The sequence below is a fragment of the Gymnoscopelus microlampas genome, assembly GCF_963454915.1.
Source record: "Gymnoscopelus microlampas genome assembly, chromosome: 7".
In the NCBI taxonomy this organism is placed as follows: domain Eukaryota; kingdom Metazoa; phylum Chordata; class Actinopteri; order Myctophiformes; family Myctophidae; genus Gymnoscopelus; species Gymnoscopelus microlampas.
Genome location: NC_139944.1, coordinates 11,463,412 through 11,487,384, shown reverse-complemented (window position 1 = coordinate 11,487,384; position 23,973 = coordinate 11,463,412). Strand labels below are relative to the sequence as shown.

Below are 23,973 nucleotides of genomic sequence, written 5' to 3'. Positions count from 1 at the left end.
ACCTCAAACTACATTCTAAGAATAAAAGGTATATAAATAAAGTTCATGATAATCACTATTACACTGAGATAATAAAAAACAATCCCTGCAGCTGGTGCAATACTTATTGTAATTATGAAAAGATGTTGCAGCTTCCTCCAGTGTATTTCGGATCTGTTTTGAGTTGTATATTGCATTTTTTTAAATTACTGTGATAAGTCCCAGTAGCAGCAGGTTTTATGAATGGCTGGCGGCATATTGGTGGGTTGGGCGAACCGTCCGTCCGTCCGCAGTGGTGGAAAGTCACGAAGTACATGTACTCAAGTACTGTACTTAAGTACAATTTTGAGGTATTTGTACTTTACTTGACTATTTCCAATTTCCAATACTTTTACATCTACTCCACTACATCTCAGAGGCAAATATTGTACTTTTATTATTACAAAACATACATTTACAACTTCAGCCCTATATACATTTCGGCCATTTGAAAATAGCCCATCTACAAGCTCACAATGCGTCGCGATGCAACGCATTGTGAGCCTGTAGATCGGCAATTTTCAAAAGATTGTTATACATTTGAGACCTTGAAATGGGACATTCTGCATAATGAGTACTTTCACTTTTGGTACTTTAAGTGCATTTTGATGCCAATACTTTTGTACTTTTACTTAAGTCCATTTTGAATTCCGGACTTTTAGTATTAGAGTATTTCTATATTGCAGTATTGATGCTTTTACTTAAAACATTTGAGTACTTTTTCCACCACTGCGTCCGACAGCATATCTTCGAAAACTGTACTGATTGGATTACCATGGCACCTTCATGCTCCCAAAGATGACAACCCTTATTAATTCAGATGACCCGATGACATTTTGCTCTATAGCGCCGCTAAACCATCAGGCCCGGAACACTTTGAAGTCCCTGGATCACACTTCATCCGACCCTCCTCTGTCTCTCCCTGTCCTCCTTGGGGCCAGTGTGTCAGCAGCAGTCAGCCAGAGGTGTTTGAAAGGTGACTTCGTCGCACCGACGACGCGTGGCTGCCTTGAGGCAACGTTTGTCACGCCTCAGTGCTTTCCCCTCGTTCCACATGTGACCTCTGAGAGGCTCCGACAGACATACAGACAGACTGACAGACTGACAGACGCTGTGTCTAGTGGTGGAAAAAAAGTACTCAAATGTTTTACTAAAGTAAAAGTATCAATGCTGCAATGTAGAAGTACTCTGACTGTTACAAGTCAAAGTCCGGAATTCAAAATGTACTCGAGGGACAGCACAAAAGTATTGGTATCAAAATGTACTTAAAGTAACCAAAATAGGGCTAAAACTTTGGTTAATGTCTGTTTTATAATGTTATTATTTATATCTGCAAAGTAACTAGTAACTGAAGTGTTCAATGAATTGCAGTGGAGTAAAAGTACAATATTTGCCTCTGAGATGTAATGGAGTAGAAGTAAAAGTATAGACAATTGGAGATACTCCAGTAAAGTAAAAGCACCTCAACATTTAAGTGTAGCACTTGAGTAAATGTACTTGGTTACTTTACACCACTGGCTGTGTCCGTCTGTCCCCCTGAACCCTGGCATCCCCACTTTGGGCTATTTGAAGGGCACTCGGGCGAGCCTTTGTGCTCCATGACACCATCCACAATGGTCCAGCTTCTTCACCAATCCAGTCATTTTCAATGGATAACATGGTCAACCCACCCGGTCTCTCCATGTGCCATTGTGCTCCTCAAATGGTTTTTCTATTCGTTTCAGAATGCGCCCCACTTTCGCTTCCACAGATTCTGCTCACGTTTGCCATACTTCACCGGTTGACAATGCTGCAGACACACCCGCTGTTGACAGGCGATCGAGGATGATGTAACCTATGGATTTGTTGGGAAGCCGTTGATGATGATTCCCCCCCCCCCCCGAAATGCCTTTGGAGGCGAATCTACAGTACACTACCATACAATATAACACGTTAAAGTTATATTTTGTGAAAGTCCAATAGTGATAGTTTCTCTCTTTCCATTTTCATAGAACATATTTGGGCCCCATGCCTCTGGCAGGACTAGATTGCGTCATTTGACCTGATTTGCACCAGAGTTCATTCAAAAGTCATAAGCCCACACAGTGTGCTATCCTTTAAATTGATCTCCAACACTCTGCAGGTCATTCGACTTGACTTTACTTCCAGCAACACCCTGAAGAAGGCGTTTGCCGAAACGCGTTGGTGTTTTTTAATGTTCTGTAAGCCCATTGCCCAATAAAGGCTTTTTAATTTCAAATCCACCTGAGTGCCTGGACCTGGATTTTTGTGCCTTTTTGGCACATTCTGTCCTTTTTTGCTCATTCATTGACTTTACTTCAACTTCATGTTCTGTGCAGAACAAAAAAAAGAACAGAACAGAAAAAATAATCAGTCAACTCGATCCCCCATCCTCCTTAATCACCTAACTTAGTGGTTTTCAACCTTCTCAGGCCGTGACCCCCAAAATAATCATAATTTGAATGGGGATCCTGACAAGCACTTGGAATGTAGGGGCTGAGGCATTACATTTAGTTTGACTCGGTTCCACAGATAAGTATTGGGAAAATAGCCGATCTACATGCTCACAACGCCTCGCGTTGGGAGGCTGGGTGATCTCCATATTTGGGCACGTGACACGCCTATGACGTCAGCCATTTATGATGTATCGCGTTGCCAGGCTGGGTGGTCTCCATATTTGGGCATGTGACACTCCTATGACGTCAGCCATTTATGATGTATCTACCGGTATGACGTATACTATATAACACAATCAGCATCTATCTTAAAAACAACTTTGCATCGTTAAGCCTAATCCCAAATGAGCCATCTACGATGATGCGTTTTGGCTCATGACATAATAGTGTTTTATTCCTGGTGTTGTTTTGTCAACTGTAGCTACAGAACGGACAATACGATATGATTATTGATCGCAATGGCTCATGGATATCTGCGTTTATCACAAGGTTTGAGAAACCTCCTGAGATCCCGACTGCCAGCACTGCCTCCGAACATCACAACAAGTCACTGTGTACGACACTTATGGGTCCAGCAGGGGGCGATAGGTACCAGTGTTATCAGAGCGTTCAACATCCACTGCTCTAAGCTTCCCAAAGGCTTTGAGAAGTATTTCCCCGACAGCAAGAAAACCGCGAAAGACAAGACCAGAGAGTCCAAGCCGCCCGACGGTCATACAGCCAATGGGACAACAGCAGGAGGAGGAGGAGAAGCAGGAGGTGGAGCAGGAGGAGGCGGAGGAGCAACAGGTGGAGGAGGAGGTCGTAAGGATGACTCTAACTGGTACAGCCGCTTGCAGAGGGGTGACATTCCGTGGGACGATAAGGAGTTTTGTTTGTACATTCTGGGTTCGGCAGCACTTTGGGCAGCAGTTACATATTATCTTTTCTTCCGTGATGGAGGGAGAGAAGTGACATGGCAGGACTTTGTCAACAACTACCTCTCTGAAGGAGTGGTTAAACGTCTAGAAGTGGTGGACAAACGTTACGTCAGAGTGGTCTTCTCCGCAGGGAAGGATCCCGTGGACGGGCAGAACTTGTGGTTCAACATCGGCAGCGTGGAAACGTTTGAGAGGAACCTGGAGAGCGCTCAGCACGAGCTGGGTATCAAGGGAGAGAGCAAACTGTCAGTTGTCTATTCTACAAAGGGTGATTATACCTTTCTAGAGAAAATGCTCCTTCCGTTGTTACTCTTACTCTTTGCTCTGTTCATGCTCAGGGAGCGGGGACCCGGTCGGGGGATGATGGGCCTGTCCAGCGTCAGGGAGACGACAGCCAAGCTCCTGAAGGGCAAAATCGACGTCAAATTCAAAGACGTAGCCGGCTGCGAGGAGGCCAAACTGGAGATCATGGAGTTTGTCAACTTCCTGAAGAATCCAAGACAATACCAGGACCTCGGAGCCAAGATCCCCAAGGGGGCGATGCTGACAGGAGCTCCGGGGACCGGTAAGACCTTGCTGGCTAAAGCCACCGCTGGAGAGGCCGACGTTCCTTTCATCACCGTGAACGGCTCCGAGTTCCTGGAGATGTTTGTGGGCGTCGGCCCTGCAAGGGTGAGAGACCTATTCGTCATGGCTCGTAAGAACGCTCCCTGCATCCTGTTCATCGACGAGATCGACGCCATCGGCAGGAAGAGAGGCGGAGGGAACTTTGGAGGAGGACACAGTGAGCAGGAGAACACGCTCAACCAGTTACTGGTGGAGATGGACGGGTTCAACACGTCCGCTAACGTGGTGGTTTTGGCAGGAACCAACAGACCTGACGTCCTGGACCCGGCTCTGATGAGACCCGGACGCTTCGACAGGCAGATTCATCTCAGTCTGCCAGATATCAAAGGTCGGGCGTCCATCTTCAAAGTTCACCTCCGACCCCTGAAATTGGAAGTCGACACGGACAAAGATGCATTGGCCAAAAAAATGGCCACTGTCACACCGGGTTTCTCAGGCGCTGACATCGCCAACGTATGTAACGAAGCGGCGCTGATCGCCGCTCGACATCTCTCAGGCGCCATCAACCACAAGCACTTTGAACAAGCCATAGAGAGGGTTATAGGGGGTTTGGAGAAGAGGTCTCAGGTGTTGCAGCCGGAGGAGAAGCGGACGGTCGCGTACCACGAGGCCGGTCACGCCGTCGCCGGCTGGTTTCTGGAACACGCCGAGCCACTCATCAAGGTATCCATCATTCCCAGAGGTAAAGGTCTGGGTTACGCTCAGTACCTTCCCAAGGAACAGTATCTGTACACCAAAGAACAGCTGCTAGACAGGATGTGCATGACCCTGGGAGGAAGAGCCTCCGAGGAGATATTCTTTGGACGAATCACGACCGGAGCCCAGGACGACCTGCGCAAGGTCACAAAGAGTGCGTACGCTCAGGTCGTGCAGTTTGGCATGAACGAAAAGGTCGGCCAGGTTTCGTTTGACCTCCCGCGTCAGGGCGAGATGGTTCTGGAGAAACCGTACAGCGAAGCCACGGCCCGACTCATCGACAACGAGGTCCGATCTCTGATCGGCCGCGCCTACCGGCGGACCCACGAGCTCCTGGTGGACAAGAAAGCCGACGTGGAGAAGGTGGCCCTGCGCCTCCTGGAGAAGGAGGTTCTGGATAAGAGCGACATGGTGGAGCTGCTGGGGAGCAGGCCGTTCGCGGAGAAGTCCACGTACGAGGAGATGGTGGAGGGGACGGGCGGGGAAGACGAGGACACGTCCCTTCCAGAGGGACTGAAGTACTGGAATAAAGACCGCAAGGACCAGAGCGTCTAGGACATACATGGGCAACTGGCGGCCCGGGGGCCACACGTGGCCCCTACCTTCACTTAATGCGGCCCGCAGGTTGATATCGGAATACTGATATATTATTGATATCAGCTGTTACAATTCCAAACATGACCTGCTTTAAATACTTCAGTCTATATTAGTAGCTTAATAACTAGTATTACAATTCCATTGTCTTTTTTATGTCTAATGTATTTGTTTTTAAGTTTAAAAAGTTAACATAAGTACAACAAATGCATTTGAAATTAAATACAAATATTACATTTCAGGATTCCAATTCAAAAATAGCAAAACAAATCTGGCAAAAAAATAGCAAAAATAGCAGATCTACAAGCTCAAAATGCGTCGCACTGCGACACGTTTTGAGCTTGTAGATTGGCTATTTTTGCTACTTTTGTGTGACAGAATGGCGATGTACAGCATTAATTTACGAAAAAAGTTAAAATACGGAGATAAGAGGTGTCTGCCCGACAGTATATGCAATGTGGCCCTCTGGATTGAGTGTGGAAATATAGTGGCCCTCTCCATCGTCAAAGTTGACCAGGGGTTGCCCACCCCCGGTCTAGGAGCTGTCGAGCTGTCTGTCTGTCTGTCTGTCTGTCTGTCTGTCTGTCTGTGTCTGAATGTCTGTCTATCTGTTTGTCTGACGGACAGACTGTACGAGTTCCAGAACGTTCCCTGAGTTCCAGAACGTTCCCTCTCTCTCTGCTGAAATGATTGATAGAGTTCTAGAACCTTTTCTCAGCCTGTCAATCACGATCTAGTCACCCCCTAAAGCAGTGGTCGGCAATAGAATTGGCCCCGCAGAAATCACACTGTATCTGGCAGACTCATTTGAATATCTAACTATATAAATGGCGAGCAACTTCCGCACCCTCGGTGGCGACACCCCACAGCTCTGTTATCGGATAAACAACGCACCGCCAGACCACATGTCGCCTACTGACTCGCCACGCCGGCCGCACTGAATTTACGCCTCGCGTAGGGGACATCTCACTGTTCACTACACCTTTTCCACCGCGCAACATAATTAATTCTACTCACCAAATGTCGGACAAAACGGAAGGGGAGGCAGCTTCGTACCGTTTACCGTGCGCACGACCTCATCACCACAACAGCAGGCAGCCGCTGCGGGGGTTTTTTCCTTTTTTTCCAAACTTTTTTTTTGGTCACCATTTTCTCCAGGCACCATTTCTGGTGTAACGTCGGGTGTTTCTTTTCACCAGCCAATCACCTTTCACGTTGCCACGTCCGTTGCCACGTCGCGCTGACGTACGCTAAACAAGCGCTGCCGTGCGCACAATGCAAACGAGCCCAAAGGCGCGCAAAAATAAGCCGACCATTGCTTAGACACAAAGTCAGACCTGGCAACGCAGCCTACGCCAATCATGTGTGAGAGATCTACAAGCTATGGGGCAGAGACGCCACCGTATCTTAGCAACAACTACAGCGCTCACTCTCATTGGTCGTGTCACGCTAAGAGCAGTCTCCAGACAATGGCATCGCAGACAGCTTGCTGTTACTGCTGTAGCCATCACAGGCAGTTGCAGCACGACGGACAGGGCGCTGTGATAGCTGCCATGATGTCGCTAACGCTAACCTGGTTGTCATGCCTGCAGCGGCTGTGCAATCACTTTGTCAACAATGCACGTTCGTGTGGTGAATGTCTATATTGCTGCTCAGTTCGTCCATTGTAGATGGTGTATGTTTGTGTGTGTCTTCTGGAGAACTATGTAGCTCCACAGCAACTACAGTAACTAACGTAATGGCAGGACCGCCCCGTGCAACGCATGTTAGGCTGCATTATGGTCATGTAGTAATTTCAGATAATTTCGCTCCGATTACAGCAGTGTTTATCAACCCTTTCACGCCGCCCCCCCCCCCCCCCCCCCCCCCCCAAATACACGTACTCACAACAACACCAGGCGGCCGCCATCTTGCAGAAAGGGCTGCCATTCGCCAGCTTTCAGAAAAACAAGCAACCACCTTCATATTTTTTTTTTTTTTTTTTTTTCTTTCCTTTTGGAAATTTTCATCCCACGATTTCCGCGCGGACCACCAGGGGGTCCGCGGACCCCCTGGTGCTCCGCGAAACATACAAAATATAATTTCTTCTACTTATTTTTTCATCATTTTGTAACTTTTACATTACACTTTCTTACAATTTTTTTTTTTTTTTCCCTTTTTGCAAATGTTACTTAGACAATTTGTCTACCCCCATATACACACGCCCACGCGGGCCCCGTGCGCGTACATGCCTCTAACAGCCATAATCCCCATCTATACTGCCCACTCTGTGCTGCAGCTACACGGATACAGACACAGGGACACGGAGGGACCAACAAACGCAAAGCCCCGTGCGCGGCTGGGGTTGAGGGGGGCGTAGCCCCCCGAAACTCTAGTAATATATATGCTGCATATAGTTGTTATTATTATTTTTCACTTTTCAATATCGTCCCGCATATCGTCTCTGCCAGGTGGAAACTGTTACTTTTCAGGATTCAAATGAAAAAATATCAAAAGTAGCAGATCTACAAGCTCAAAACGCGTCACTTCGCGCCGCGTTTCGAGCTTGTAGATCTGCTACTTTTGATACTTTTGCGTGACGCTGCAGTATGATCATGTAGGGCATTCATTTGCAAAAGTTAGAATATGGAGATAAGAGGTTTCTGCACGACAGCGACAATATATAGGGTATAATATACGTGGCTATATGACTATTTATTCCCACCAGAAGAATGCTTATTATGCTTTCCATGCATGTTGAGAGTGAATACGATCAGACAATGTGGGCCTGGAGTGGCCACAGTGAAAACAGTCCATAGGCCTGGTATGGTGCCCTGGTGTCCACCATATTTCCTTTGCTCGTATCAGCAGTGCTTTCAACGGCAAACACATTAACATGGGTACAAAAGTAGCAACGACCCTGCATTAAGTTGAAGTTCAAGAGTGCTTTAAGCACTCAGAACAGAGAGAAAGAGAGAGAAAGAGAGAGAAAGAGAAAGAGTGACGACAGACAGAGCTACAGTATATGCACCAACAGTCCCAGCGTGCCACTTGGATGTAACACAATCACACGCACACATGCACTCTTTCTCTTTTCCTTTGTCCTTTCTGGATGCTCCCCTATAATGTGTCTCTTTAGACAGACCCATAGAATGTGTGTGTGTGTGTGTGTGTGTGTGTGTGTGTGTGTGTGTGTGTGTGTGTGTGTGTGTGTGTGTGTGTGTGTGTGTGTGTGTGTGTGTGTGTGTGCCAGCATGTGTGATGATGATGATACACAATGGCATCATGATGTGTCAGTGACAGAGTGAAGTGTCAAGGAATGTGGAGAGAGAGAGAGAGAGAGAGAGAGAGAGAGAGAGAGAGAGAGAGAGAGAGAGAGGAGGGCAGTCTTTCTGTCCCCTGTGTCTCTATGTGTCAGCCTCTGTTCATGAGACATCTAGCAGTGTCCCATGTTCCGGATCTTTCTTGTATCTGTCTTAGTACACAGTAAATAACCCAGAGTGTGCAAATGGAACCAAATGGACCTGTAACACGAATGCTATCTAGTACAGTGGTTCTCAACCTTTGTCATGTCAAGGACCCCCAAATTGACACTTATTAGCCCACGGACCCCCATTTGAAAAGATATTCCAAAGACCCCCATAAGAGAAGATTTTTTTTTTACGGCTCTAGCACTGATTTTTAACCATTTGAATTTCAAGGACCCCCAGTTTGACATGGATTACGCTACGGACCCCCATTTAATGGCATTTCTATCTCTGGGACCCCAATTTATATTGTAAAATCAATGTTAATTTAACTCTGAGAGTGTACAAATGCAACCAAATGGACCCGTTAGGGTCCATTTGGTTCCATTTGTACACTCTCAGAGTTACAGACCCATAAGGGTCCATTTGGTTCCTAACTATCCGTCATTTAGCTGGGGACCCCCTGGAACTCCCCCAAGGACCCCTGGGGGTCCCCGGATCTACAAGACCTGAGGCCGCTTCTACAAATGCCTTCTAAATCAATAGTTCTCAAACTTCTTCGTGCCAAGGGCCCTCAAAATGATATGTATTTGGCGCAGACCCCCCCATCTGTATGTGTAAAGTAATTGTAATTGTTTTGGACACATGAGGTTTCCACCCGACAGAGACGATATCCACTGTCTGTGTACTGTTGTATAAGGACTTGGGTTGATAATTACTTTATCACGTATTGTATACCCATAGCCTTTTTTTTTACTCAAACAATGAGAAAACAGCATTTTTATCAACACTTTAATTGAATAAATAAATGAACGTTGCTCTCAACAAAGGAACTGGCCCCTGGAAAGAAATGTCAGTCCCACTGGGGGAGTCAGTGACAGTGTGGCAACCTCACCATGTTCACATGCTGTGAGTGGTTGAAGGTCGACCGTTCCCTGCTCTGTGTTTTGGATCCTTTGGAGCCTGAATAAACCCTCTGGTCCATAACGTTAGAAGGAGTTCTCCTTAGCGCTATGGTACTTTCCATCCGTTGCCTGAACACCCCCGGTAGCGCAGGCTGCGCAGCCTCTCGTCTTTGGTAAAAAATACAAAAAAGTACACTTTCGCTACTCACCAAAACAAAGACGGTTTTAAGATGTTGAAAGCCTACTTTCCTTAGTGGGAAAGCTCGGGGCCCCCCACCTCACGTCTAAAATACACTTTTTGACCAACATGTAAAATAAGAAATGTTTTAGTTACTCCCCTAAGCCCCCTACAGATCTGGTCAATGTCATTTTCTATTGACAAGTTCTGTAGAGGGCGCAGGGGAGTTCCCACTAAGTAGAGCAGGCTTTCAGCTCTATAAAACCGTCTTTGTTTTGGTGAGTAGCGAAAGTAGCCTGATTATCAGACAGAAGCTGCGTGGAGCTTCAGTCTGACATTGGCTGCAGTGTCCGCGATTGCCAGAGGGAGGGGATTCAAATTTCCCTAAACCAATCACAAGAGATTCACGGATCCGCCTACATCTGACGTCATCGTACAGCTTGTTTTAGCAGATATTCACTGATTGGCTTGTCGTTAGACCACTCCCACCTCCGACTCTGATTTGTCAGGTATCTCTTCGATCGCGAAAAGCCATAGGCTGACATTATAATGCCAGACCAAGAGGAGCTCACTCAGAGAGTGGGCGGGGTCTATGGTCAGGAACCAGGCTATAGCGAAAGTGTATTTTGAATCTTTACTTAAGACAAGAGGCTGTGGCTATCGGGGGTGTGCGCGCAACGTCTCGAAAGTCCCATAGCGTAAAGGAGAACTCCTTCTAACGCTATGGACCAGAGCTAAATAAACCCCAGTGTCTCCTCAGCAGTGAATTCTACCCCAAAAAAACATCCACGGCAACAGTTGCTCGGCAGAAGGCTTTCCTCCATGGTATGACATGGTGAAGTGGGATTTGATATTTACTCGCAACCCATAAAAAAATGGGTCAACGACCAAGAATGGGGTCAAAAATATCGCAAAATGTTAGCAAAATTTTGAGTAATTTTTTTAACGTAGCCGAAATCTTCTCTTCTGGGGAATGGGGATCCCCGGCACAAAACATTTACAGATGGGGTGTCCGCGGCCAAACACATTTTTGGTTTATACATATACGTAGCAATGTAGGACAGTTGAGTCTCTCCCCCGTCAGCCTCCCAGTGGGAGAGGCATGGAGTTCAGAGACAAAGCGCGCACACACACACACACACACACACACACACACACACATACAGTACACACAATGCACGGCTCTGCACCGACCGGTGGAAGAATGGCAAATCTGTCTAGCAGCGCCCAGCAGAGATGCTTTATACTCTTTTATCTCCTCAACTCCCAATAGAGAAGCAACACAAAAGCTGGAGAGAGACACACGCACACGCACACACACACACACACACACACACACACACACACACACACACACACACACACAGACACACACACACACACACGCACACGCACACACACACACAAAGGAACGAGAGGATCTTGGGATGTTTTAACCCATTCAATCCGGGAACGCAATCTGTGTCATTTTAACATTTCTTTGGCTGTTCAAAAACAGCAGATATACAAGCTCATAGCGCGGCACCGAGTGCCGCGCTATGAGCTTGTAGATCTGCTGTTTTTGAGCTTGTAGATCTGCTACTTTTGAAAGATCGAGAACGTAATTGCGCAAATCTTTGAATATACATGTTTTTTATTCAAACATTTGTAACTCAAATCTTTGCTTCTTGGGGGGTCCCTGGAACAAAACATTTTGAGATGGGGGTCCGCGGGCCAAATACATATCTAAAAATGTTTTCTAAATCCTAACAATATGTTGCTATATCAGTGGTGCTCCAACTTTTCCATGTCAAGGACCACCCATCTCAAAATACGTTGCTCCAGGGACCCCCAGAAGCACAGATCGGATGCGATTTGCAAAAATTATCCAAAATTTAAAAAAAAATAGCAGATCTACAAGCTCATAGCGCGACACTCAGTGCTGCGCTATGAGCTTGTACTGTATATCTGCAATTTTTTTAATAGCCAAAGAAATCTAAAAATATGACACAGATGCGTTCCCGGTCTTAATGGATTAATGCTGCCTGTCTCTCTCTCTCTCTCTGTCCTTGTCTCTGTCTGTCTGTCTGTCTGTCTGTCTGTCTCTACCTACAGTACGTACCTACCTATCTATATACCTCTATATATATATAATTTTTTTTTTTTAAAGCAAACATTTTTTAACTCAAATCTTTGCTTCTGGGGGTCCGCGGCCAAATACATATCATTTTGGGGGTCCTTGACATGAAAAAGTTTGAGAACCACTGATATAGCAACATACTTTTTTCAGAAAACTGTTAGGATTTAGAAGACATTTGTAGATGCGTTCCCGGACCTGGGATTTCGGAATGTAAATCTCAGTCTCAGGATCCCAAAATGATAATTATTTGGCTGTGGACCTCCATCTCAAAAACATTGTTGTGCCAGGGACCTCCAGAAGCAAAGATTTGAGTTAATAAGGTTCTCTTTAAAAAAAAACATATATATAATACATTCAAAGATTTCCACTCATTTTCTGGATTTCTCAAAAATAGCAGATCTACAAGCTCATGCCGTTGAATATCTGCTATTTTTTGCCAAAGTATAAAATATGGTGTGTGTGTGTGTGTGTGTGTGTGTGTGTGTGTGTGTGTGTGTGTGTGTGTGTGTGTGTGTGTGTGTGTGTGTGTGTGTGCACAGTACATAGTGCAGGAGGTTTCCTGCCTTTGCCCTGTATTTGACCCCAGGTTAAAGGAAGTTTGATGCTGTAGTGCTCTGACACTTGTTGTGTATTCTATAGGGAGGTGTGTGTGTGTGTGTGTGTGTGTGTGTGTGTGTGTGTGTGTGTGTGTGTGTGTGCGTGTGAGTGTGCGTGTGCGTGTGCGTGTGCGTGTGTGTGTGTAAAATAAACACAGGCCTATATGCTCTGACCGTATCTCTACTGGTTTCACAATGCAGCTTTCATCTTCAAAGTGTTGCAGTGCAACTTACCACATAGAGCTGTTTCCATAGCAATGCCCATTCCTGTAGTGTTGACGTCACCTCGGTAACAATGGGGTCTTCCAGGGGTACAACGGTCTCATGCTGCCTGTACACACACACACACGCACACACACGCACACGCACACACGCACACACACACACACACACACACACACACACACACACACACACACACACACACACACGCACACACGCACACACACACACACACACACACGCCGGAATTTAATTACAGTTGCACTTGATGCATAGTGTTGGGGCGATATTGACACATTCTTGAAAGGCATTCATTGATCATTTCAATCAGCTAGAACAGTCTAATAACTTCAGGAATGTGTATCACTTTACAGTAATACAGCCTTTAACCATTTAAGCTGTAACACGATATTACAGTAAAGTGATATCAATATTATATATTAACATTAATAACATCAGCCAGCTGTAATGGTACACACACACACCAATGTTGTTGGCTTTTATTTTGTTCTGACTTAACGTTTTCAATGTCAGTTTGGCTAATTCGTTTTTTTAAAGTGTGTTTAGTTAAATTTAACATTTTTGAAAAGGCTTCCTTTTTATTATCACTATTTAGTTTTTTACTGAAATATGGGATCTGTCAAAAAAGTATTGTGCGATGTAACATACAGGATTGTACCGCACACACACACACAAACACACACGCTCGCCTCGCCTCGCCTCGCCTCCCCTCCCCTCTCTATTATCTTGTGAATATAGGTATATTAATAACAGTAATAACAGTAATAACATTAGAGGACTGGCCTGCAGGCTCCCTGCTGATTCCACACACATTACAGTTACACATCATCACTCCTATAGGGCAGTAAACCTCGTATCTCCACATTTCAACTTTTATTTTCCTTTCCGTAAATGAGTGCTCGACTTCGTCATACTACAGTGTCACACAAAAGTATAGCAAAAAATAGCCGATCTGCAAGCTCACAACTTGTACGAATGAAATGTATTAAAAAGAGCTTATGTGACCAAATAATAACAACATTTCATCTCTGTCGGTTGGAAACCGCATATGTCCAAAACTCCAAATCTGAGGCGTCTGTATCTCGGGCGCCATATTGGAGGGGGCAAGCTTCCGCGTGCGTCACAGAAGGGGGCGTTCGGTATAGGCCAATCAGAGGCAGGTGGGGGCGGGTCTTTTCGTAACCCAGCTCTTAACCCTTTAACACATCGGGTGCCAAACACGGTCTGAACCGTGTTTTCACAGAGTAGCGCTTCGGTGCTGAACACGGTCTGAACCGTGTTTTCAGTCTTTTTGTTTTTTCCACACGGGAGGGGCTGGAGCAGCTCTGGAATCACCCATGGTGATTCTGAGAAGGAAAGGACAGATGGATCACCGTGCCAAAAAACATGGCTCCCATCCGCTTCCTTTCTATCTCCTTCTCTAAAACACCGAAACTCCGAAACTTTTTACACTGGGGAAAACGACAAATTTTGTATGCACGATTGCTCCGCCATTGTTACTCGCGTGAGAGATGTTACCGTTCCAGGCGTTAGCCAGGACCATCGTGCAAAATGAACGCATGCTTTGTTTCACATGGATTTCTCGTCTTGGAGTCTACAGCTTAAACAGCGCCGTGCAGCTTAACGGTGAGATTTCTGGCACCGAACGTAATCTGTTATTATAAAATTCTGGCACCCAGAGGCAGCCGCGCAGCAACTAGTTGGTTAGTTAGTTGGAACTTGGCAAACTCCACACACTCGGATTTGTGAGATAAATCGGCTTTTACAGCAGTTTAAACAGGTTCCCAGAGACATGGTCGGTTCGTGTGCAGCTTGGGGCTGTACAAACAGACGCCATTTGGAAAAATAGATCGCGGGGAATCATTTTTCTACTAGATTCTGACAAGTCCCCGAAAAGACGCGCTGTGATTGGCCAGTAGTCAACGCGCTGTGATTGGCCAGTAGTCAACGCGCTGTGATTGGCCAGTAGTCAACGCGCTGTGATTGGCCAGTAGTCAACGCGCCGTGATTGGCCAGTAGTCAATGCGTTGTGATAGGCCAGTAGTCACTTTGAGTGGCAGCGTGCCCCCTCTAATATGGCCGGCCGCGATACAGCTCGCTCCAACGAACTGCAGTGGCCAATGAGGTATCTAGGTTTCTATATCTATGGTTTCTTCCACGACAGCATCGTTGTTGTTGTTCCTTCCTCCTCCCTCGTTCCCTTACGCCCTGCCATGCCTCCTCCTATCCTACATCCTCTGCTTTTTTTTTCTCTCTCTCTCTCTCTCTCTCTCTCTCTCTCCTTCTGCCAACACTCTTTTGTTTCTTTATTGGTCTTTCTTCCATCTTCAACTCCCCTCCCCTTTCCCCCCGCACCTCACTTTTTCCTCCTTTCCGTTCTCATCTCTGTCATGTTTCCCTCATCAATCATTGACGTGGTGCTTCTTGTTCTGCTCTAATCTCCTCATCTCTCTGTCTCCATGCAGCGTGATTTATATTGAAACCTCTTATCTCCATATTCTAACTTTTTTCTGTCTTTTTTCGTAAATGAATCATTTTAGACCGGGAAAGCATATTGTCTCAGATATCAGAAGTCTACGATTTTTTTTATAGCTATAACCATGATTTTATACTTTGGGCTATTAAAAAATAGCAGATCGACAAGCTCATAGCGCGGCACCGAGTGCCGCGATATGAGCTTGTAGATCTGCTATTTTTTGAAAAAAGCGTGGAGAATTTGTGCAAATCTTTGCATATACATATATATATGTTTTAAAGCGAACATTTTTTACTCCGATCTTTGCTTTTGCTCCCTGGAACTAAATCATTTGTGCGGGGTGGGGGTTTGCGGACAAATACATATCATATTGGGTGTCCTTGACATGAAAAAAGTTTGAAAACCAATATATGATATATTGATATATCATAGCAACATAAGTTAAGAAAAAAACTGTTAGGATTTAGAAGACATTTGTAGAATCCCCAGAAGCAAAGATTTGAGTTAAAAAATGTTGCCTTTAAAAAATATGTATTTTCAAAGATTTGCACAAATTTTCAAGATTTTTCAAAAATAATATTTTTGAATAGCCAAAGAAATCTAAAATTACACATTATGTGTTCCCGGTCTGAATGGGTTAACGCCCTTGCTGTAGCAACTCATAATGTAATAACGTTATTACATTATGACAGAGCTACTCAACTTAAGATGGCTCAGGGGCCACTCAGCAAAATACCAAAAGTCCAAGGGGCCGCAAGCTAAAAATGACGGTCCTATTTTGGATTTTTCGATTTTGGAACACACACTACACATTGTTATTGTTATAAGAAAATGTACATTTTGACATCATATTCTTTTCACTGGACCTGTTTATTTTGTGTGTATGTCCAGTGGCATCAGTTCAGCAAAAGCCAAGGTATGGCAAGGTTAGGGTTGCCAACTCCCAGAGATTGAAATAAGGGACACCTATCCTGGGCGCGCGGCAAAGCCGCGCGGACGAAAAAAAATGGGGGTCAAACCCCCCCAAAAACCCGAAATGCATAGAAAACTATGCATTATATCTGTAACAATTGCTGTTTGTTTTTGAAAAAAAAAATAGCAACCCATATATTTGAACGGAAATGTATATTTTTTATCCTGTGCTTAAAAAAAAAAAAAAAATTTTTTTTTTTTTTTTTTTTTTTTTTTTTGTTTGACCACAAGGGGCCGCCAAGACGCGGGCCGCGGGCCGCGGGTTGAGTAGCGCTGCATTATGAGTTGCTACACCCTACTTGATCATACTGCAGCGTCACAAGCATCACTGTCCACCATACAGTACCACACTGCCGTACAGTGGTGGAAAGCAACTAAGTAGGCCTACATACATGTACATGTACCCAAGTACCGTACTTAAGAACAATTTGTTGGTATTTTTTAACTTTTAGGGTTAGGGGTTAGGGTAACCCTAACTAACCCTAACCCTAACTTTTACTTCTACTCCACTACATCTCAGAGGAAAATATTGTACTTTTTACTCCACTATAATGATTTGAAAACTTTAGTAGATTTGTTATCACAAAGCCCCATATACTTCGGCTATTTTCAAAAGATTTTGAAAACCTGTGAAATGGGACGTTCTCCATAATAATGAGTACTACTTTAACTTTTGGTACTTTAAGTATATTTTGATGCCAATACTTTTGTACTTTTTAACACAGGAACTGGTAAAACAAACAGAGTATTTCTACATTGTGGTATTGATACTTTTACAAAAAACAAAAGTGAGCACTTCTTCCATCACTGCTGCCTGTATGACAGGCGATAAATTAAGGCATGCTGTAGCTCGCCCACGATCCCTCTCTCCACTCCCCCTCCTGCGTCCTCTATGCAAATAGATTGATGCTCTCTCTCTCTCTCTCTCTCTCTCTCTCTCTCTCTCTCCCTCTCTCTCTCTCTCTGCAGGGTGGCACAGAGACAGTATGGGTTCCTGGGGATTTGTCCATGCTCAGTCAAAAACACATTATCTTTCCACAGCACTGCTCTCCACATTTTACCGTTCTGTTCCAAAGATTTCAGAACCACTATAGTTCACTGCCAGCGTTGGCTGCATGGAGTACCGCTGTGTGGTGCAGGGTGAGACCAGGACAGAGAGTACTATGAATACATGAATGAATGAGTTTTATGCTTACAGATCTGCTGCTTTTGATATTTTGTTTTGAATTTGAATTTTGAAAAGTAAAAGTTTTGGACGCGATATCTTATTATCCCCAGGGGGACAGAAGGTCCTTAACACATTAAGACCGGGAACGCACCTGTGTCTTTTGTAGATTTCTTTGGCTATTCAAAAATAGCAGATATACAAGCTCATAGCGCGGCACTCGGTGCCGCGCTATGAGCTTGTAGATCTGCTATTTTTGAAAAATCGTGAACATTTGTGGAATGAATATATATTTGTAAAACTCAAATATATATATAAATATATACATGAATGAATGAGGTAAATGCTTACAGATCTGCTATAGGCTACTTTTTATGTTTTGTTTTGAATTTGAATCTCGAAAAGTAACAGGTTTGTTTGGACATAATATGAGGTTTCCACCCCGACAGAGACGATATTTTATGATCCCCAGGAGGACAGAAGGTCCTTAAAGGAGCAGTTCACCCAAAGAAGGACTTCATTTGTATCAGTTACACACACCATGAAGCCTTGAATTCATGGAGATTTTTTGTCGCATTCCTAAGCCAATTATTTGATGACCAGGCTGAGTCTCCTACTGACCGATGACCCGGTCATCAAATTATTGGCTCAGCCAACGTATATAAATGATACGGTTATGATAATGTATTAACTAATTTTGCCGGGGACCCCCTAGAACCCCAAACCCCCCACCATGTGAGTACTTCTTCCACCACTGCACACGTGCGCACTATATCACACACAGGTAGAGAACCTGTTCAAGAGTTGAACAGGTTCACTTCTCCCCAGTCTCTCTCTCTCTCTTTCACACACACACACACACACACACACACACACACACACACACACACACACACACACACACACACACACACACACACACACACACACACACACACACACACACACACACAGACTAGATGATCAAAAGATAGAGACTGAGAGAGAGAGAAGGAGAGGATGAGGAAGGAGAGACAGGGTGTTAGAGATAGAGAAGAGGAAGAAGGTGAGATAGTTAGAGGAAGTGGGAGACAATGTGAGATGGAATCATAATAAAGAGGTGGTATAGAGAAGGAGTGAGAGAAGGAGGAGGACACAGACACAGGTGAGAGAGGTGACAGTAAACTAATGAGAGAGGAGAGGCAGAAATGCCATTATTATGCCAAAGGCATTATACAGTATACCTTCATCTCACTATATCTCTGTCTGTCTGTGTGTGAGAGAGAGAGAGAGAGAGAGAGAGAGAGAGAGAGAGAGAGAGAGAGAGAGAGAGAGAGAGAGAGAGAGAGAGAGAGAGAGAGAGAGAGAGAGAGAGAGAGAGAGAGAGAGAGAGAGAGAGAGAGAGAGTGTGTGTGTCTGTCTGTGTGCATGTCTCTCTCGCACGCACGCACGCACGCACGCACGCACGCACGCACGCACGCACGCACGCACGCACACCTCCCCATAGAATACATAACAAGTGTCAGAGCGCTACAGCATCAAACTTCCTTTAACCTGAGGTCAAACACAGGGCAAAGGCAGGGAACCTCTTACACTATGTGCTGTGCGCACACACACACACACACACACACACACACACACACACACACACACACACACACACACACACACACACACACACCGTATTTTATACTTTGGCTATTCAAAAATAGCAGATATAATAGCGCGTCACCTCGCGCCACGCTATGAGCTTGTAGATCTGCTATTTTGGAGAAATCCAGAACAGTCGTGGAAATCTTTGAAAAATCGTGAAAATGTGTACAAATCTTTGAATACATATATTTTTAAAGCGAACAGTTTTTAACTCAAATCTTTGCTTCTGGGGGTCCCTAGAAGAAAATATTTTGATGGGGGTCGCCTGTGTCCGATCTGAGGAGCGCAAAACGCCCTTTTTTGGTGAAGAAACACATTTTTTTCGTGAAAAAACACCCTTTTTTTTAGCAAAGAAACACCCTTTTTTCGCCGGCTAATTGTAGGACTGGTTACCCCAGTCACAAACCTGTGAGTCCCATAGCATCCTGCACTGTACCGCAATAAACCGGACGTAGCGCGCTTGAACAGCATACTTTACTCGTCTCATACACAGTTACACAGGTATATTATGGCTAAATGCAGAAAAAGACATTTCAAATTCTTACTGTATGTGACATCACAATAATTTTAACCACTTTATCCAAAATGTATACTTTGGCTATTAAAAAATAGCAGATATGTGCTATTTTCACGCTGCGCTGCGAGCTGGGACATCTGTTATTTTTTTTTATCTTGAAAGTATTTGAAAATGTTTTAAACACAAGTCTTCTCCTCAGGGAGTCCCTGGCACAAAACATTTTCATATGGGGGTCCGCAGCCAAAAACATATCAATTTGGGGGTCCTTGACATGAAAAAGTTTGAGAACTAACTGAGCTACGGTATTCAATAACCTACCGTCAAGCAGTAAGTACAGCCTAGCCCTCTGTGTCGCTGTCCATGGTCCTGTAATATCTCTCTCTCTCTCTCTCTCTCTCTCTCTATTATAGGCTTATGCGGTAACTTGCGCTCCCACGCAGACAGGTGCGAGTGATCAAACACAACGGTATTTCTACCCCGAAATATAAAAGTCAACACGATAGTAGTTATTTATTTGGATTTGTCCTCATTATTTTCTCCTAAATTTAGTCATTGCCAGTTCCCCACCTGTCATCTCTGTCAGGTGGAAACCTCATATTATGTCCCAAAACTTTTTAGGATTCAAATTCAAAAGCCTCAGAAGTAGCAGATCTGCAAGCTCGAAACGCGTCGCGAGCTTGTGGATCTGCTACTTTTGATGCTTTTGGGTGACACTGTAGTATGATAAAGTAGTGTCATGAACTCACACAAACACATGCGTTCTCTTTGGCTTCTGCCATTTACTGGGTTAATCAACAAAATAGTTACAGCTGGTCAGGCTTATATATCCCTGACAGGCTACTGCAAGGGTGTATTAAATGAACACTAATTGCATTCAGCACAAGTAGGGCGTTAATTTACGGGGGAAAAAAACACAAAAAGTTATTATATGGAGATGAGAGGTTTCTGTGCTGTGGTCCACGTTATACTGCCAACCCCACTGTTGTTCTGAGGAGGAGACAGACTCCTCTCAACAGAACACACACAGAGACACCAGCTGCTTGTTTCTACCTGACAGCCAAGGAGCATCATGGGACACGGTGTTCGGGAAAATTACTCTGACAAATGGAGTTCACCAAGCCAGCAGTTCTCAAACTTTAAAAAAAATATATATATATATTAACCCATTGAGACCGGGAACGCAACTTTAAAAAAAAAAATCAAAAATAGCAGATATACAAGCTCATAGCGCGACACCGAGTGCCACGCTATGAGCTTTTAGATCTGCTATTTTTTTTATTTTTTTTTAAATGAGTGAAAATCTCAGATCTTTTTTTGTTTTGTTTAAACATTTGTAAAATATTTTTCCCCCAGAAGCAAAGATTTGATTTACAAATGTTCGCTTTAAAAAATATATATATTCAAAGATTTGCTCACATCCAAAGAATCAGGATCTACAAGCTCATAGCAAGGCACTCGGTGCCGCGCTATGAGCTTGTATATCTGCTATTTTTTTAATAGCCAAAGACATCTTAAAATGACACAGATGCGTTCCCCTCCCGGTTTTAATGAGTTAAAAAAAAACATCAAAAATTGCAGATGTAGAAGCTCACAGCGCGGCACAAAGTGAGCTTGTAGATCTGCTATTTTTGAATAGCCAACATATAACATATGGATAAAGTGGTTCAAATGAGTGTGATGCCCCCCCAAGGACCCCTGGGGTGGGGGGTAAGACATAGCTAGATTTTGAGATATCGTGTATATGCTATTTGAAATGTTGGCCTAGCGGTGGCGCTAGAGGAAAGGCCATCCCACCACATCCAACACATTGTCAGGCTATAGATACTGTAAGTAAAGCACAATCAATCACACGCGTTCTTTGCTCTTCCCAGTAGGGCCTTCCTACTCCCCTAATTCCAATTAATGTATCACCTCGTGCCTTGTGATAAAACGAAAAGAAACGTTAAATAAAGATTTTTTTTTTAAAAAGACAGTGCTCCCAGAGTCATTATGCAAATGTGTCTAAAATATGTATACTCTTGAACTTGGGAATTGTGAATCTGAAAGGATGGCGCTCATACCTTATTCAGATGCAAAATACAGTACATACTTAACCCATTAAGACCTGGAACCGTGTCATTTTTAGATTTGAGCTACAGTAAAAACTGTAAAAAGCATTATTTTACACTTTGGGCTATTCAAAAATAGCAGATATACAAGCTCATAGCGCGGCACCGAGTGCCGCGCTATGAGCTTGTAGATCTGCTATTTTTGAAAAATCGTGAAAATGTGTGCAAATCTTTTAATATATATATTTTTTAAGCGAACATTTTTAACTCAAATCTTTGCTTCTGGGGGTCCCTGGAACAAAATATTTTGATGGGGTCCGCGGCCAAATGCATGTCATTTTGGGGGTCCTTGACATGAAAAAGTTTGAGCACCACTGATATAGAAACGTACGTTTTCCAGAAAACTGTTGAGATTTAGGAGACATGTTGAATCGGCTTCAGGTCTCAATGGGTTAAGCATATATTCTGACAGAAGACTAATTTCATGGAATTGGACCTTTAATTTTTCTATAACACTGAGAACGATGCCTTTGCTGTGTGTGTGTGTGTGTGTGTGTGTGTGTGTGTGTGCGTGCGTGCGTGCGTGCGTGCGTGCGTGCGTGCGTGCGTGCGTGCGTGCGTGTCAGTGTGTGTGTGTGTGTGTGTGTGTGTGTGTGTGTGTGTTGGGGGGTAATGTATTTGTAACTCAGTGAGTGCACAAATGGTTATATTTGTACAGTGGAGTTGACAGCATACAGTGAGAGACACTAGATAGGTCAGATGAGAGATGTTTTGCCTCAGGCTGCCTCTACATTGGCTCGGAGAGGAAATAAGGCCTGTGTTATGTGGTAGGTTGAATGTCAAGCCATTAAGCCCGGGAAAGCATCCGTGTGTCGTTTTTAGATTTCTTTGGCTATTCAAAAATAGCAGATCTACAAGCTCATAGTGCGCACAGAGTGCCCCGCTATATTTAGTTCCAAGGAGGACCCCAGAAGCAAAGATTTGAGTTACAAATGTTTGCTTAAAAATATATATATATATTCAAAGATTTGCACACATTTTCATGCTTTTTCTACAGTATATGGTTAGAAAAAAATTTACTTTCAAGATGTTTAATGTTTCCCCAAAAACATATCGGTCAGGGCACTTGGGCAGTTAGGCTTCAATGTAGCCTGACAGCGCATCGTGGGTTAAGGACCAGTTCTCGACGAACTTTGCTGCATGTCTCGCCCCACCTCTCTCTCCCTGTTTCCTGTCCATCTCCACTATACACTATAAATAAAGGCAGAAAAGACCCCAAAAGATATCTTTAAAAAAAAGATTGTGACGCTACGCTAACTACTTGTGCTGGGGACCCGACTCCTTGGAACCCCCCCCCCCCCCCCATTAAGGACCCCTAGGGGTCTCTGGACCCCACTTTGAGAACCAACGGACTACATAATGTAGGGAAGACCTACATTTTAAAAGAATGATGAGAAAACTAACTCTTACTTCCTGGTTTTAAGCCATATGCCTCAGTGGCCATAAGGCAGACAGACAGACAGACAGACAGACAGACAGAAAGACGGACGGACATGGACATGGACAGATGGATAGTCAGTCTCATTAAAGGAAGTCATACCCTCTGTTGGTGACAATGGCCTTCTTCAGGTGCACATAGCTGGCTGGAAACACTCCCTAGAGAGAGAGAGAGAGAGAGAGAGAGAGAGAGAGAGAGAGAGAGAGAGAGAGAGAGAGAGAGAGAGAGAGAGAGAGAGAGAGAGATAGTTAGTTAATATCAGTTAAGACAGTTAATATAGACCATAGATGGACATTTATCAGTCTATAAGATGTGATGTACTGTAACTAACCCTTACTCTGGCGTGCCGCGTGACAGCGTATAATATAAAGTCATGTGTTCATTTAACACTCAGGATTGTGTGTTTTCCTTAGAGAAGGACCAGAGGTGCTGGTAAGCAGCAGTAACAGTGAATAATAGATAGATGTATTTGGACACGAAGGAGCACAGCTGCTGCTATTTTCAATCAGCACAATCTGCCACAAGTGTGTCATCATATCAGCTGTGTCTCGTTGAAATGAAAAGAGAATGGATACAAGTGTTGCTGTCATTATCAGAAACACTTGAAAGCAGTATTTTAAGCCACTGGTTCTCAACGTGGGGTCCGGGGACCAAAGAAATTAACAAGTAATTAGTGGGTAGTATAGTTTACTAACAGTTGTTGAATGAAATATTAACTATGGGATAGTTACCTAAAGTGTTACCAACATGTCTTTTTTGGATTTTCTTGAACATTTCAGGTTTCTTTGCTATACTTTATTGTTTGTTCATACACCATGTTGTATTTGAATTTCAGGTGATTAAATAAATGAGTCTCATGCCTTGTGC

General features: G+C 44.2%; 2 protein-coding genes across 2 annotated transcripts in view; one reads left to right on the top strand and one right to left on the bottom strand.

The window, feature by feature from the left end:
- The window catches only part of LOC311048429 (dedicator of cytokinesis protein 3-like), a gene marked incomplete at its 3' end in the record, with an annotated part of 256,583 nt that overhangs the window by 77,389 nt on the left and 155,221 nt on the right, over positions 1 to 23,973 (bottom strand). Inside the window, exons 4-5 of the mRNA XM_084061687.1 lie at positions 23,209 to 23,264; positions 12,790 to 12,886 (exon numbers count right to left, since the gene is read on the bottom strand). Of these exons, the coding sequence (XP_083917813.1) occupies positions 12,790 to 12,886; positions 23,209 to 23,264 (153 nt within the window). The remainder of the gene's footprint in view (positions 1 to 12,789; positions 12,887 to 23,208; positions 23,265 to 23,973) is intronic.
- Positions 2,933 to 5,272, top strand: LOC311049411 (mitochondrial inner membrane m-AAA protease component AFG3L2-like; the record flags this gene model as incomplete). Its single annotated transcript, XM_084062983.1, has 1 exon — positions 2,933 to 5,272. The coding sequence occupies one exon, from the start codon at positions 2,933 to 2,935 to the stop codon at positions 5,270 to 5,272; it is 2,340 nt and encodes a 779-aa protein (XP_083919109.1).